Source organism: Spinacia oleracea, chromosome 4 (assembly GCF_020520425.1).
Source record: "Spinacia oleracea cultivar Varoflay chromosome 4, BTI_SOV_V1, whole genome shotgun sequence".
In the NCBI taxonomy this organism is placed as follows: Eukaryota; Viridiplantae; Streptophyta; class Magnoliopsida; order Caryophyllales; family Amaranthaceae; genus Spinacia; species Spinacia oleracea.
This window is the reverse complement of record NC_079490.1, coordinates 5,056,222-5,073,403: the sequence shown is the minus strand read 5'-3', so window position 1 is coordinate 5,073,403 and position 17,182 is coordinate 5,056,222. Positions and strand designations below refer to the sequence as shown.

Here is a 17,182-nt window from a genome sequence, read left to right as displayed (position 1 = left end):
TATTATTATTATTATTATTATTACTATTACTATTATTATTATTATTACTATTATTACTATTATTATCATTATTATTATTTATTACGGGGTATTATTTATTATTTGCATTTATTATTGGTTCTAGATTATTGACTAATGATTGTCTATTACTGATCTATTGGTTTCACATTCCAATTTCATTTTTGTCATACTCAAAACTCATCATTTTCTATTGTTTCAAACGGGGTATTATTTATTATTTGCATTTATTATTGGTTCTAGATTATTGACTAATGATTGTCTATTACTGATCTATTGGTTTCACATTCCAATTTCATTTTTGTCATACTCAAAACTCATCATTTTCTATTGTTTCAAATTTTTTGTAGCCTCTACTATATTACAGAGTACAATAGACAACATAACCAAAATTTTAAAAGAAACTTATGCATAATACAGGCTAAACACTAGTTAGTCTTCATGTAGTTGCTAAAATTGGAAAAATGAGTCTAGAAAATATTCCCACATTCCACGTATAATGGTACAATCCAACAGGTCCGAGTCCTCTATTAAAACTCTACAGAAGGTAGAGTTGTCATACATTTTTAAACCAATGACTCATATTAGTGGGAAGGGAAAATTAGGGGGTGGATATTGATGAGAAAAAATACGGGGATTTTTGAAAGATAATAAATGATGTGAGCCATAGATTTTTCATTCAATGGTTGATATTGCTCAAACTCTACCCTGTAGAGTTATTTTAGAACTATAGTGGATCCAAAATCTAAACTACTAAGCAATGTCTTCAACTAGTAGAAAAGATTTCACCTTCTATTTTGAGGGTTCGGTCCCCCGTTAGGGGATAAAGAATTGGCTTAGTAGAAAAGAATCCACCTTCCAACTTGAGAGTTCAATCCCGACCCCCGCTAGCTAGGGGATAGAGCAGTAACTTACACCAGTAGTAAAGATTCCATCTTCTTGCTTGAAGGTTCAATCCTCCCACTAGGGGAGCACTTTGGAGAAGAGGTTTCCTTTACCATCTCAAGCCAACTCTCAAAGTGAATAGCCCACTAACTTGGGGCTCCGACCTGTTGACCCAATAGGAGTCCCGACCAGATAGGTACAAACCATATATCCATAGCTAAAGGTCCGTTTGATATCGTTTTTTGTTTCTGGTTTTCTGTTTTTTCATAAAACTAGTTGTTGCACCGCGTGCTAACGCACGCAGTTCCTCCCAAGATATTGAAATCAATCGACAAAATGAAATCAACATATAAGCAGAGTTACGAGGTAGAAAAAAATCGGCAAAATGAACTTAGCAAAAAAAATATATCGATTCGACAAGAAGTACATGATTCATCAATAACTTGGAATCTAGCATGTTATAATATGCTACACTAGTATTTTATGCACGCGATGCGTGCGTGCATTTTAGAAACTTTATTGTGCCTATTATTTCATGCACATCATTCGCAAAGTCCATATTTTGCGACATTGAGGTCATACAATACTCGTAGCCTTACATGACGAATTTAAAGCTATTAAAAAAATGTAACATTATTTTGATACAACTAACATATCCCATTGGAAAACCAAAATTGAAGTACATACAAAATAGTAATTATCACTTTCTTTTTTTGCTCGCAATATATTTGTTTAACCACATGCACTCCTCCGCCCAATCGATATGCAACACATATCCAACCGTATACGAATGTTCAGGATTAAAAGCTTCAATTGGTGGATGTAGCACCCATGAAAAAGCTTTGTTTCCGAAGCATGCAAATACTTTTTCCATCACTCGATTACGTCCATTAGGCTGCATGAACGTTAAAAAATATATTCAAATGTAAAATCAACATGAGTTAATTTTTTTTAAACAATTATGTTGTTAGAGTATTAGATTGAAACCTGTTGAAGTACTGATTTTATTTCAGTAGCTAAACAACCTAAGAGGTGTTGTGCAAGATCGTGTAATATTGTGACTTTCAAATTACCACTTTTATCAAATATGGTAAGTCGAAGAAGCAACCTATAAAACGAAATTAAATCAATTTATTAATATAGATAAAAATCAATATATAATGTGTGTTTAAGTATAAAAAAGATTTAGATAATTACCTTGGGATAGTTACAGTGTTGGTGAGATTGCAGGATTGACATTTTTGTAGTCCTTGAAAAATGACAACCTTTTTAAGACAACGATTGCATGCCTCATATATGATGTTATCAACACTATCAACGCGACATGCATATGCAGCAACTCGACAGTATTGAACCTACCAAAAAAAAAAAGCAAAGTTAGACAATTAAGTACATAATATCGTATTTTGTTGACAACACTTAAACTTCAAGGTTAAAAACGATACCTTTCTCACGCTAGAGAATTGAGATAATCGGATACGGGGAGTGTTAGAAATGTCAATCGAAGACTTTAACGAAAAAGTCGACGAACGAAACCAATCTCTCCTTATATTTGCCAGTTTTTCCGATTTATACCTATACGTGAAAAAAGTTATGAGCATAATACTTAAGGTTATGTTGTACATGTATTTGGCGAAATTGTACATACCATGTAGATAAGGATGTTGTTTTTTCATTAACCGGGTTAACATAAACCCTAGTGTGGTATCCCGTGGAAAGATATGTACCTGTTTGTATTTATCAATTAGAAATATTATCACAGGTGGATATATACTTTAAACTACATATTACAAAGACATCATCTACAAAATAATTTAATTTGGATGATGTACCATAGAAGCTCTTGACATGCAGACCACATGCTACAATGATTGGACAAATGTCAACATGATTAAGATTTTCATCAAGAACGTGCACAAAATCATTCCAAAGTGTTAATTTAATAACAGTCCAGCTGCAAGTAGAAATGAAAACAATATTAAGACAAAATATTCGAAATACAGGTAAATTCGATAAGTAATTAACATTATAATAATTTAGCGGACTTACGTTGTATCCATTATTGCTACGTCTCGCTTGACTGAATCCACACCAATATTCTCAACTGGTGAAACGTATAGGACCAATCCCATTGCATCTAAAACATCATCAATGTTTCAATTAATAAACGACATATGCATGATAACTGAATATTGAAAAAAGGCAAACAAAAGTACCATAAACTCTATTGGTACAGTCGATGTGACAACTTAATCGGTTCAACTGAACCAAATTATAGTGGAATGAAGGTATGGAAATGTCATCCTCCTCTTCACGTATCACATTTGTTTCTTCTTTAATGATCATCTGTTTCCAATTGGGGACAATTTTGTTTTTCCCTTCAGCAAATATCACTTGTACAGCAAGGAGTATATAAATGAATCCCTCTTGAAACCGTCCTACAAACTTTTCAATCGCGGGGCCGAAAATATTGCACTGTATGCCCTCACCCTACAAAAGGAAACACATGCAAAGTTATGATATAGTTCAGATTCAATGAAAATTTAAATGAAGCATAAGGTCATTTACCTCAACATCGACAAAAAGCATTTTCCATGTTTGCTTGGTTTTTCCTTTATGGTTGTAGTTGAAAATATCATAATTGCGAATCAGTCGGGCTCGTACATCATATCGTTGTACCCCGCTAGGATATAAATGCTCAAAAGTTGGATAATGGTACTCTGTCATCCTGTAAAGTTAGTTCAGTTCAAAATTAGAATTACATAAACCGAAATTCACAATGTATGAATAGGTATATCACATGAAAAGAAAGCTATGTACATGAATACATTTAATTACTCCGATATATAAAATTCACATCTCTCAATTCGTCTGTAGTTATATCATAAAGCAATTATTATTATAAAAACTACTCAATGTGAGTACAATACCGTTTATTATAAAACTGGGAAATAAAAAACAATACTTTAATTCCGTATCTCTAATCATAAGACAACAAAACTTCTTTGTACACAATATTTTTAGTGAATATGCCTTCACAACCTTGAACCTTTCCCTTTTCTACCACGATCTTTGTCGTGTTCTCAGAAATTCCTCGTGATAATGCCACATATAGCTGGCCGTGGCTAAATACATGATCGGGGAGGTATATCCCAACATGTGGAATAGTTTGTCCCTGAGACTTGTTGATAGTCAAGGCAAAACTCAACTTCACAGGAAATTGCTTTCTGACCATCTCGAATGGCAATTTAATATCTTCAGCAGTTTTCAAGGGAATTCTTGGCAAAAACACTCTGTTCCCCCTAGAATGTCCGGTTAATATCTCAGCATCAATAAAATTGTCCTTTAATGAATGGCAAAGCAGCCGTGTTCCATTGCAAAGACCATGTTTAGGATCAATATTTCTCAAAAGCATTAAGGGTACCCCAGGTTTCAGGGTGAGAGCATGGGGAGGCAATCCCGACGCAGAAATCGAATTCAAAAACTCTTGTTGGTACAAATTTCTCTTATCTTCAGGAACAGAATCAAACGAATAATACGTTTTTCCTTCTCCGAGAAACTTTTCGACAACCTTATTATTTATTCTATCAGCGTCTTCGTTCAGGGGTGTGATGATCGCCCTTTCAACTATAAAATTTCCATCACCAACGTGCTCACTTAAACTTGGAAAGATTTGGTCGATCAAAGCCTCGATCGTACTATCTGCCACTGTTGGCATAATCATGGCAGTTGGTAACCTTATCATCTGATCTGAAACAGTAGGTTCATTACCGTTCCCAACAGAGAGTAAGAAATTAGCAAAGCCGTTATCATCAATTGATCTCATATTTTCTCTCAAACGCAAAATACGAATATGTCTCCACATAGGGGACCTGACAAAAGATGCGTCAATCATTTGAGCTCTAGTTCCGTTTCGAACCACCGGTAAAACCTGTCTGAAATCACCACCGAACACAATAATTTTCCCCCCAAACGGCAAGTCATTCCCCATTAAATCCTTGAGTGATCGATCAACAGCTTCAAATTGATATCTGTGTGTCATTGGGGCCTCATCCCATACGATAATGGCAGAATTTTTTAGGAGAATTGCAGTTTTAGAACGTTTGGTAAATGAGCAAGTTGATGAGCTGTCTGGATTAAGTGGAAGCTGAAAAGTCGAATGTGATGTTCTTCCCTGGTGCAACAACGTTGCTGCAATTCCAGATGTTGCAGTGGGGATAGCTATTTCGCCTCTACTCTTTACAGTAGCAAGAAGGGCTCTGTATAAAAATGTTTTTCCGGTTCCCCCAGGACCATCGACGAAGAAAGAACAGCCAGCCTTTGAAATGACAGCATTCATTATTGTGTCGTATGCAACTTGTTGGTCACTATTGAGAGTGCCAACGCATGCCAAATCCTCATCTGGAACCGGAACAGAAAAGTACTCTTCCATGATAGAAGGAAGCTCGTCAATGTCATCAGTACATTCAGGTAAGCTTGGCAACTCCGTGTAGTCAGAAATCCTTTTTCTAAGTGGTCTTAATAACCTATCTATGTCTTGCAAAAGTTTGTTAGTGAGGAAAACAGAATTACTTGTTGTGTTTGAGGCTGGATAATCCTCAACCATGTAAGGGAAAAACTCATCCCAGAGTGCTCGTAATCCAGTTGGTTGACAGTATACCAATATGGTTGCAAATAACCGACGTAATGCAGATGGCATTCGTACTGAACATGCTTCTAAAAGACATTGACGAATGCTTTCGTCATTTTCGATTAGACCGAGGGCTTCAGCTGCAGCCCTGAATGTAGGGTGTGTGACGCCATTGATCGTTCTTAAATGTTCGAACGATGTACGCTCCCTCACATGATTGAGTAACATTCTCAAATAAAATCGTTCTCCTTCCGATGGTGAAGCTACATACAATCGACCCATAACTCGTTGTGTACTTTTTCTCTTCTGCCATTCACGTGAACTCGTTAACCATCTGTAATGCTCAGGAAATTCTCGATAAAGATATTTCCTTGCATTTGGATCGACTGAATTCATCTTGAAAAATTCAGTGAGCATCGTCTTAGAGTTTCTTGGGTTCGCTAACACGCTTGAGATTTGCTGGTTCCCTTCGAACCTCACTTGATGCATGTTTGGCAAATGAACCTGCAAACGATCTACGGCAGGACAGATTCTAGTCATGGGGAATTTGTAAAGTTTCCACATAGCTTCGGGTGCACAAATCCACCGTGCATCGACATATTGTGCAATCTCATCTCCGTTATGAACTTCCATTGAAACTCTATCTGAACCCTTATGGATGTACTTATACAGATATTTGACACACTTGATGCTTCTGCATATCTCAATATTGATGTGACAATCGTACTTTAAGAGCAAAAATGGATTATATGGGACTACCCACTGATTATCTACACGAACTCGTGAATTCTCACGCAACGGTACTGCTGGACGATCTTGTGGACGACGGTAAAGAGGATATGAGTCATTGCCTTGCTTTGTATCATTGGAGAATTCCTTAGGGAATCCTTTCTTACAACTTCCTTGTTTCATACACGGGGATTTGTGGTTGAGAACACCACATGGGCCATGAATCATGTGTTTAAGAACTGCCTTATACAATTTTGGTTCTTGTTGTTCATCAGGAATCACTGCTCTCACAATCTTATCAAAGTCATCCGGAGTGGTTAGCTTGTCATTTTGATCAAGAATTAATAACATATGAACATGTGGAAGACCCCTCTTTTGGAATTCAATCACATATACATAAGCAACAACCGTTCCGAGGACGCCCCTTTCTAGAACATCCTTTTTCAACTCTTCAAGTTTAGCATGAAAAACCCGTGTCAGCAGATCTGGACGATCGTTTGGAACTTGTCCGGCCAACAATTCTGATTGTATCTCTGGCCAAGATGGATTGCATGTCATTGTAAGAAATATATCGGGCTTGCCGAACTTATGAACCAATGCCATGGCATCTTGATACCTCTGGTGCATATCTCTTGGACTTCCAACGAATGAAGACGGCAGTATGGTCCGTCGTCCAACATTTTCTGCAAATAGACATTATATAGACAAACTTTATTGCATGTGAAACAATGTATGAATTATTGAGTATAATCGATTAACTTAAATCAATATGGACCTGTGTTATGCTCTCCAGCATGTAAAGAATCCTCTAAACCCTTGTACAAATCAGCACGTATCTTATCTTGGTTGAGTGCAATCCACCTCAAATTATTGGCTTGCATTTTCACACAGTTATCGACAACAAATTGTTGCAGTAGACGACCGCCTCTTAAGATTAGAGAATCAAGATGTTGCCGCATCTATAACACAAAATACTTGTTTTGGTCATAAAGGTCTAAGTATATGATTTTTAGGATAAGGCTTAAAAAAGAGTTATTAGAAATATGCACCTGAAACATGTATGCATAGAATTCCCGGCACGTCAACTTTTTACCAGTGGAACTTCGACTGTTTAAATCCCAGCCGTAAGAACCATAAGGGAACAGTAGAGGATACTGCAGTGGGTCATAATAACCGGCAGTGTCTTTGATATAACTTAGTTGCCCAGTTACTGACTCTACCATGATGTCCCTATCCTTCAAGTTGGAAATGTCATCACCTCCAACGACAACTGCTGCTACTTGCGAAGCTGTCGGCATCGAGTATTGATGTTTATTTGTAGGTTGCTCTTTGATGACAAATTTGCAATCACTTAAGTCACTACGCTGAGCAAGATGGCGGAGATTGTGGACAAAAGGATTGTGAGCATTCAAAATATTCTTGATTCTGTCGATGACATCGAGGCGTAATGATGAATTCTCTGCTGCACGATTTTCATTTTCATGCTCAGTATCATAAATGTAGAGTTGAAGAAATCGAGGACGATCTCCTTCGTTCAAAGGTAAGAAACCTCCAATACGATGGTAAATTGAACCTTGTGCACGGAATGTGTAAACGCCTTGACGTGCATTTGCTAGTTCGTCATCTAAATGAACTCCCATTGAAGTGAATGAAAAGACGTGGTTGTACTTACGGATGTTTTGCCTAAAATGAGCCCCATATTCCGATTGATCAGAATATAAATCAAGCATATCAGAGGATAATGGAAAATCAGGTAAGTTGACCTTCCCACTTAAGCAACATAGTTCAGGAGATTCACAATGGAAAAGTCGTGCTTGGCAATGCGGACATGTTTTCATGGGTGGCAAACTGAATATAGGAACCCCTTGACTCTCTTGGTAATTTCTTGCACAATTTTTATAACCAGTTCTCCCTACTTTCCAGACCCTTATATCATCAGAAATGGGGTTTGATATGTTGTTGGTGTCGATTGCACGACTTTCACCGACATTGAATAATATGCCAGGCATGCGTATTTCATTTTCCGCCTCAACAAAGCGCGGCAATTCCCCATCGTCTGAAGTAGGGTATGGTATACGTGCATTGGTTGTACTGCTCTCGCCAACACAAAAGAATCGATTGGGCATGCCGCTTGAGTTTGATGTTGGGTCTGGGATGGTCACAGTGGTTGCGCTACTTTCACCGACACTAAAAAACCGATTTTCTAGATTTGCCCGAGTATCGAGTAAACGAAGTTCATCAATAGGTTGCACTGCATTATCAAATCATGTTTTTGATTGGTTAGGTAAGTTGTCATGTTTACATACTTAAAATGAATTGATTATGTTCAGATTTCTTACTTTCACGCCTTTCATATCCAGTCGTGACATTATGGGCACGATTTGTGATGTCTGCCATAGCCCTTTTAACTCCCAAAGTGTTGGGAGTATTGGTAACAATCACAGGCCCTTCCGAACTTGGAGTTTGAGGTTGGCTTTCAGGAGTACCTATAACATCTGATTGGTTTTCACATGCATAGCTGAGTCGCCTTTTTGCATTTTGACAATCTCTTTGTTCTGGAGTGAGTGATTTTCTCTGTTGTCTTTTTTTATCCCTCCATATCGACCTTTGATCTTGCATACATTGATCTCCGTTCTCGTCCATTATGAAACTCTAAAACTACACATTAATTTGGTTACTATAAGTTGTTTGTATTGTAATTTTGTTGCAATATAATAGAGATTGATAAATTAAATATTTTATTTTAATGCATTTTTTTTTCCTTTTTTGCTAAAACGAACGTATAATTTTAAAATAAATTGAATATTTTATTTTGTTTCCTTTCGCTTTTCTGTTTTACTTAAAGGAAAATTTATATTTAAATTAAATTAAATATTTTATTTGAATGTTTTTTATTCTATGCTTTTCCACTAAAATGAAAGTCAATTTTAAGTAATCAAACATAATTTGTGTGTTTTTTTTATTTTAATTTTCGTATTAATATTCTTATAATAACTTTAGATGATACTTCTCTCGCCATTTGGTTCCGTTTTTTCGGTTTAGTAAAGCTAAAGCCCATTTTATTCTAAAAGCCCAATCCTTTCTATACTTAAGAACGTAAACCCTATCTGATGTTTGTTGTTATCCGCCGTTCCTCTTTTATGTGGAACCTATTTTCATTTGTCTCCTTACTTTCTCTCTCATCGTTTATCAGATCTCCTTCCTCTCTCAAACGATCTCCTTCCTCTCTCATCGTTTATCAGATCTCCTTCCTTTCTCTCCTTAAAGAATGGCGATAAACCTCAAATTTGGTGAAAATATGCGCTCAAATGCCTATCCTTTCAAATTCCGATCAACATATTGCGAAAATACTCAGATCAAGAAATATAAGGTTAATCTCTCGCCTTACCCTCTCTCATCTTTTCTAATTTAACTAATTCAACTCAGATTAAGGGTTTTATGTAAATTACGCGCAAGTTTTTTTTTCTGATTGGAATGGGTATTTAGGATTTAATTTAGCGATTAATTGTTGATTAACTAACTGATTTTTTTGTTTGCATTTTTTGGTTTGCATGTCGTATCAATGTGGAGGGTAAGGTCGCTGGCGTGGCGGTGGAGAAGCGATGGCGAGGCGAGGCGCGGGGCGAAGCGATGGCGAGGCGCGGGGCGAGGCGATGGCGAGGCGAGGCGATGGACAATGGTCAGGTTCTGTTTAATATAACTTTGTTTTAATTTGGTGAGATTTGTTGTTACTATTCCAAGAGTACAATTATTTGTATGTTTCTTGAATTTAACGTTAATTTAACCATTATTGGGGTTCGTCAAATTTTTTTATCTGTTAATTTGAGAATTTGTTGGGGTTTGAGAATTTGAGAATTTAACCATTGTTGGGGTTTCGTGTTTTAAATTTGAGAAATTGAGAATTAAACCATTATTGGGGTTTTGTCTAATTTGGTGTTACTATTATCGGTGTCTAATTGTTTGTATCTGTTAAAAGTCTTATATGCACACATATTAGTAATTAAAACTTAACTGTAGATTCGTTTGACGTTTCATGAATGTTCTAGAGCATGTAAAAAGTCTCCTCTCTTCTCCCAAAACACACACATACAAATACGCCTCGTAATGAGCACCAAGCAACCAATTAGTAAACTACTACAGTCCGGTAAGTAAAAATTAAATGTTTTTCTGCTAAAAACGAAAATTATAATTTAAAACAAAAGTAAAAGTTTTAATTAAAAATAAATTAAAAATGTTGTTTTGATGCGTTTCATTTTTATGTCTTTCTGAAATATTCATTTTCGTTTTAGTAGAATTCAGTAGTTGGCCCATTTTTAAGCGGAATATCAAAATTATTGTTGCTTAACCAAATTTTTTTGCAATTTTGGTTTGCATGTAGAGTCCCTCTATTGGTTGGAGAGGAAGGTGCACAGATGTTGGGCAAGACGCGTGATGGGCGATGGGCGAGGCGGGGAAGGCGATGGGCGAGGCGACCGAGGCGCTGGTCAGGTTATAATTTGTTTAAATTGGGTGAGATTTGTTACTACTTTGGGTTCGTCAATTCTTTTAAATTATAAACTGATTTGGTTGTTTGAATTTTATTTTATTTGTGTGATTTGGTGGTATGAATTTATTTAGATTTGGTGGTATGATTTGTTGTTGAGTCTTGATAAGATTGGGACTTTGAGAATTGAACATGTTTCGGCTTTTTTTTTGATGGAATTTGTTTTTTTGTTGCCTTTTGTTTTCTCTTGCTGCAGTATTACTGGCTCAAATTCCTATTCTAAATAATGCTCAGTTATCTTATATTTGTAAGCAATGGTCTATAAATTCAGTTTAGTTGGTTAAATCGTGGGCCATGACAATCAAATGTAACACCTAATATTTTGGGCCATTTATATCTTGGTGTGTACCTAATATTCTGCTCTACCCAAGCAGCATTATGAATTGGTGTTGTTTGTTTGTAGAAATATCCTCATTTTTTTGAGTTGAATGCGGAAATTAAGTACTTTAGTGAAAATCATGATATTATTTTCAGTTAGTGTGATTTGTAGGGGTTTAATTAGGGGTTTGATCCTGTTGTTTAGATAATTTTGTGTGTTTTTCTAGTGGATTGTCTTGATTTTCTTAATGTTATTGTTTATTAAAACACAAATCAAAACTAAATTACCTAAATTGATGTGTTAATCACATATTGAGCTCTAGATCAACCCCGTTATTGAGTACCTTGATGTCGTTGTCACTTTGTTGAGCCGAAACATGTAAATACAACTATTCTTGCGACTCGAACTCCCATTATTCACTCTGTAATTTTGGTTAATTCAAGAAGGGATGAGGGATTAGGTTAGTTCACTATGCATGGGTGAGATCATTGTGCGTAGGTGAGGGGAGGAGGGAGATGATGGGTTTTTAATACTGAATTTTGAAACAATGTGCGTGGGTGAGGGGAGGAGGTGAGATTAATATGCTTGGGTGAGATCATCCTGATGTAATTTTTTTTAGATGTATTTTTATTTATTAATTACTCACTATATTTTAATCGAATAAATGCATTTACTGATGCTCGCTACACAGAGGAATGAACTCCTTAAAACTAAGGCGTTGCAGAAGGATTCGGTTATTTCAGGCTTATCTTTTTTGTTCTTGATTTACAATTGATGCCGATTTCTGCTTGAATTCTGATGTTTTTTTTGTTTAATTTAGTTTTGAAATATATTAGGGTTAGTTAGGGTTTAAGACATGTTTTAACGGACTTAATAACATAGCTTGAGTGCATGGGGTTATATTCTGATTTGAATTTGAATTTTATTGATGTTTTATTTGTTCATCTGATTTTGCTGTTTTTCATGAGACTATTGGGTGTTATTGGATCAAATGTGACTGTATGTTGTTATGGTGAGATTTGTTGATTTAGTTAGAATGAAATTTGATGATTTTCTTTTCGTTCCATGTAATTAAAAGCATGATCTAAAATCTGTAATAGTTAATTAAAATTTGTAAACGCATGTATACAACTTATTCAATTAAAATCTTAGATAACTTATTCAATTAAAATCTGTAATAACTTATTCAATTAAATTAAAAGCATGAAAAGTAATCTGTAATAAGTAATTAAAATCAATAAAAAGCATGCATACAAATATTATGTTTAAGAGATTGGTTGGCCACATACCTTATGCCGTTGTTATAGTATGCCTTGATGAACTTAACACCCAACTCAAAATCAAACTAAAAACCGAAATTATAACCTGCAAAAGAACAATTTATTTCAGATTTTTATAGAACACATGTTTAACTGAGTTACTTGATAATTAAAAATGAGAAGGGTATAACAACTTATTCAATTAAATTAAAAGCATGAAAAGTAATCTGTAATAAATAATTAAAATCAATAAAAAGCATGCATATAAATATTATGTTTAAGAGATTGGTTCGCCACATACCTTATGCCGTTGTTATAGTATGCCTTGATGAACTTAACACCCAACTCAGAATCAAACTTAAAACCGAAATTATAACCTGCAAAAGAACAATTTATTTCAGATTTTTATAGAACACATGTTTAACTGAGTTACTTGATAATTAAAAATGAGAAGGGTGTAACAACTTATTCAATTAAATTAAAAGCATGAAAAGTAATCTGTAATAAATAATTAAAATCAATAAAAAGCATGCATATAAATATTATGTTTAAGAGATTGGTTCGCCACATACCTTATGCCGTTGTTATAGTATGCCTTGATGAACTTAACACCCAACTCAGAATCAAACTTAAAACCAAAATTATAACCTGCAAAAGAACAATTGATTTCAGATTTTTGATTTACTTAATGAACAAACCCTACTTCAAACCCCTACTAAATTCTGCATTAAAACAAATGTAAGTCAATTATATTTAAAATCATAATTCTAATAACAAAAAATTATATTATCACAAACCTTCGTTGTTGAAATCTGCAATTAAAAATTAAAAAAATTATGAGAGATTATTTAACCAAATGCATAAATTAAGATATAAAATAATTAATTAAAATCTATAGAAGCAAGAATATAACCTACCTTATATTTTGAAATCTGCAAAATAAATAAGCACCACAATATTAGAAAAGAACATTTATTTTGTGCATACAGTCACAAATTTAATTTCTGTTCTTATTTTTTATAGTCTTGTATAAATAAAAATGATACTGTTATGCGTACAACATTCCTTGTATTTTTATGATATACACAGATTTAAATATGCCCATACAATTAAAGTTTATGATTTATTATTATAGAAAAATGGTTGAATTCTGTTTGTATTTTTTTTACAGAGGATTCATACGAAAAGTGTACTTACATGTGGGAGCGACTTCAAGAAGAAACAATGGTGATGTGGTTCTTTTGAGAACGGATTTCTTCTGGGAATCAGCGCGGTAGTAGATTTGCATTAAGGGAGAGGTTTCTTGTTTTATGGTTTCTGGAATTTTTCTTCTGATTTCTGGTTTAGGATCTGGTTTATGGAGGTTTTTTGTTTTCAGGGCTTCTGCAGTTAATTAGAAAAATTTATTCTTTTAGATTTGTAATATTTTTCGTTTCATTTGGTAACTGCAATAAGTGTAATATTTTATTTTCCTTATCTGTTTTTCGTTTCATTTGGTAACTGCAGTAGTTGTAATATTTTATTTTCCTTATTTTCATTTATTTCCTGATTTAATCAATCAATCAACATCAGCTTTGGTAATTGAGATAAAAAGGATTGATTTTGGGCGTCACTTAAGGTCTGGGGTGCAATTAAACTGTAGAACTGCGTTGGGGTATTTTAGTCTTTTAACTGGGGGACACGAAAAGCCAAATTACAAAATAGACCTCAGCTGTTCCTTTATAGAATAGAGATATGTTAAGAAAATTAAAGTAGAGAAAAAGGAAAAAATGCAAGCAATGACGTTTGAACCCTAGATGACTTGCAACACCAATATAGAGCTTCTAAAGGGAAGCTTTGAAAAATTTATTCCTTGTGAATAGTGAATATCATGGATTTCTCACTAGAGCTATCAAAACGGTTACACGGGCCAAGTTCGAATCGGGTCATCTCGGGTCTCGGGTCATTATCAGGTCAGGTCGTTTCGGGTCACTTTGTCACCAGGGTTTAGGCCGGGTTCGGTCGGGTTGGTTTTCAGTCAGGTCATGCTGGTTTATTTTTTCATTTGGGGTACTGGTTGGTTCAGCTCGGGTTCGAGTCGAATCATGTTCAGGTCGGGTTCGGGTCGAGTCATGTTCAGGTAAGGTTCAATTTCGTGTTCGTGTCAAGTTTGGTTTGGATAATTATCGGGTTGATCAAAATTCAGGCCGGTTCAAGATCTAGTCCGATAACTATCAGGTTTGGTCATGGCCGGTTTTAACCTATGATTGTTTTTATATGTTATATTTTAAAAATGAATGTTCAATTTATTTCAAATTTGAGTTTTATTAAAATCAGGTTATCGTGTGTTTTGTCAAGTCAATACATAATAAAGTTAATATAGATTTCGAGTCAATAATTGATTTGGTCATCTCAAAATATTCAAGCGTAAAATATTTAATCCACCGTTAGGGTCGCTAACCGGTTATGTTGGGTAATAATCGGGTTAAGGTCATTGTCGGGACGATGCCCCAGTTGCTACATTGAATGATTAAAATTTTAGATTTTTTGATCTTGAGCTCAATATTTGACCAAAATTTTTGTATTTCATAGATTGAAAGCATCCATTAAATCCGTCAACTATACATACGTCATTTATCATGCCAAGTAACTTTTTAATTACATCATTTTATAATTTGTATAATTTGTTATCTCGTGGAACTAAGTATTTCAAATTTATAAACACCAAATTATATATATATTTTTCCAAATTAAATATTTTTCAAATTAATTTGTGCTTTAATTATTATTATTTTTCCAAAATAGTCCATAGAATTTAAAAATCACATAAAATTTTAGTTGTTTAGACTTAATGGTAACATTTATTTATAAATTAATGAGAATAGATAAACCACAATTGATAACCACAATTGGTGGTTGGTTAAGATGATAATGAGAGTTGGCATCCATACTTGAGGTTTGGTGTTCGAACTGCATTGAATTTGTATTGATATTTTGTTGTCCATGTCATGATATGACATAACACTTGTTGAGTGGATGATGTGGTAATGCGAGTACTATGTGCCAAATAGACATTGTTCACCAAATATATTACGGAGTACTATAGATTAATGTGGGTAAAATTCCTTATTTTTATTTATCTAAACAATACAAATTATGTGCATTAATAATATTTTTACTTTTATCTAAAGGCTGACATTTAATTTCGTTTTGGATAAAGTAAAACTGATTTTACTCTTTATTAAAAGAAATAAACAAAACAAACTTGAATTCCCTAGTTAATCTAACAACCAACATGAATGTTTTATTTACATTTCCACTAAATTGGAACGTGTGAGGAATTTATTATGAAATGAATTTGACTTAAGAAAATAATTATTTGACACAAATTTTAACATAAATACTCTCTCCTTTTCTTTAACAACTAGTTTTATAAGCACGCGATGCGTGCGGGAGTATATATATAAGTTTTATATATAACCAACCGTTGCAATATTTTTGGTCTTTACTTTGTACCTTCTCATCCTAGCAACCAAACTTATAATGTATAGCTAGTTTAATGCAGAGACATAGCAGAAATTATAACCATTTTTTAAAGAGAAAAGGAGAACTTCATTCATTCAATCATAGGCCCTCGAAGCCTCGAAGGAACATTAGTCCAACAAAGTACAATGGAGTTTTTTAGAAAATAAACAAAGTAAAAGCATGAAAAGGAAATGAGTAGTTGACTCGCAGGCCTGACATAGTAAGATGATGTAGCCGTTTGAAGCCATTGAGATCGAACTGGTTCACATTGAACCTGATGATCGATTTCTAGCTCGAAGGCTATAGCAGTAATGTTATGGGAAAGTTCATTGGCTTCACTTCTTGTGACTTAGAATTTTACTTCCCAATTTCTTCCCAGTAGCTCGATAATATCTTGGGCAATCAGACCAAGTTCGTGATTAGCCATAATATCAGTGTTGTCCAGCGTGGCGTAAAAACAGGTGGTTTGCTCATGTATAACACCAAAACATTTCCTTCATAAACACAGCCTGCAAACTATAACGTTAAGAAACCATTGTTTCAGAAGAAATATAAGACAGTCTTGACAGTCTGTTGAAAGACCATGCATAATATCAAGAGACTGTCAAGAGTTAATATCAATATCAAGAGTAATATCAAGACTTTCAGAAGAAATATTAGACTAATATTCTGTTGTATTGATTCATGTTGCATGAATATTAGTATTTGGCTTTGCTGTTGAATATTAGTCTTTTGCAAAGACAACAGAATTTTAAACGCAAACTGGATTCAAAAGAAAAAGAAAATATTAAACGCAAAGACATCAGAATTTTCCTTTTGAATCCAGTTTCTCATGTTGCATGAAATCCTAATTTATCTACACTCTTTATCAATATAAAGGAAATCCTTCCATCAAAAGGATTACCAATAAACCAAGACTGATTATCAGACTGATTGTCCAATAGAAGGAGTTACCTCAGCAATACAGACGTCTCTAAGAACAGCTGCAATGGCACACACTGCATAAGAATTGCAGTGGAATAAGCAGATAAAAATATAAAGCAGATAAACAGTTGTAATAGACCAAAATAGTGGAGTAGAGAAAGAAAGATAGACCTGTTTTAAAACCAGTTTATGCCACTTCAAGTGCATGTTTCAGTTGATCAATCTCAAATGACTTCTTCATGCTACAGAAAATATATAAAAAGCTATTAGTCTAATTGACAATACACAGAAATGAAAGAAACAAACCTCGTAACTAAAAACAGACTGCTCATCGTCATCAAAATTAACATTATCATCATGTCGAAAATTTC

General features: G+C 34.4%; 2 protein-coding genes and 1 long non-coding RNA gene across 3 annotated transcripts; 1 reads left to right on the top strand and 2 right to left on the bottom strand.

Annotated features, from left to right (window-relative positions):
* Window positions 1-1,418: 1,418 nt before the first annotated feature.
* LOC130460102 (replication protein A 70 kDa DNA-binding subunit B-like) lies at window positions 1,419-3,654 on the bottom strand. Its single transcript, XM_056827761.1, has 9 exons — window positions 3,472-3,654; window positions 3,120-3,393; window positions 2,953-3,040; window positions 2,736-2,857; window positions 2,552-2,630; window positions 2,349-2,478; window positions 2,101-2,258; window positions 1,891-2,011; window positions 1,419-1,798 (listed from the first exon to the last, which is right to left on the bottom strand). Exons 1-9 carry the CDS (start codon window positions 3,628-3,630, stop codon window positions 1,604-1,606), a joined length of 1,326 nt encoding a protein of 441 aa, XP_056683739.1. The 5' UTR covers window positions 3,631-3,654; the 3' UTR covers window positions 1,419-1,603.
* Window positions 3,655-3,883: 229 nt separating this feature from the next.
* On the bottom strand, window positions 3,884-8,905 carry LOC110780486 (uncharacterized). Its single transcript, XM_056827391.1, has 4 exons — window positions 8,602-8,905; window positions 7,312-8,513; window positions 7,038-7,221; window positions 3,884-6,945 (listed from the first exon to the last, which is right to left on the bottom strand). Exons 1-4 carry the CDS (start codon window positions 8,903-8,905, stop codon window positions 3,884-3,886), a joined length of 4,752 nt encoding a protein of 1,583 aa, XP_056683369.1.
* A 583-nt stretch (window positions 8,906-9,488) lies between these two features.
* On the top strand, window positions 9,489-14,073 carry LOC130460103 (uncharacterized). The gene is made up of 3 exons (XR_008920017.1): window positions 9,489-9,941; window positions 10,641-10,771; window positions 13,555-14,073. It is a non-coding gene; the product is annotated as an uncharacterized lncRNA (long non-coding RNA).
* Window positions 14,074-17,182: the final 3,109 nt, after the last annotated feature.

Coding starts and splice junctions, on each gene's coding strand:
- LOC110780486 (XM_056827391.1), bottom strand. CDS start 8,905: ATGGACGAGAACGGAGATCAATGTATGCAAGATCAAAGGTCGATATGG. Junction 8,514..8,601: donor TGGATATGAAAGGCGTGAAA/GTAAGAAATCTG, acceptor TTGATAATGCAG/TGCAACCTATTGATGAACTT. Junction 6,946..7,037: donor TGCTGGAGAGCATAACACAG/GTCCATATTGAT, acceptor GTCTATTTGCAG/AAAATGTTGGACGACGGACC.
- LOC130460102 (XM_056827761.1), bottom strand. CDS start 3,630: ATGACAGAGTACCATTATCCAACTTTTGAGCATTTATATCCTAGCGGG. Junction 2,479..2,551: donor ACAACATCCTTATCTACATG/GTATGTACAATT, acceptor TTTCACGTATAG/GTATAAATCGGAAAAACTGG. Junction 1,799..1,890: donor TAAAATCAGTACTTCAACAG/GTTTCAATCTAA, acceptor ACGTTCATGCAG/CCTAATGGACGTAATCGAGT.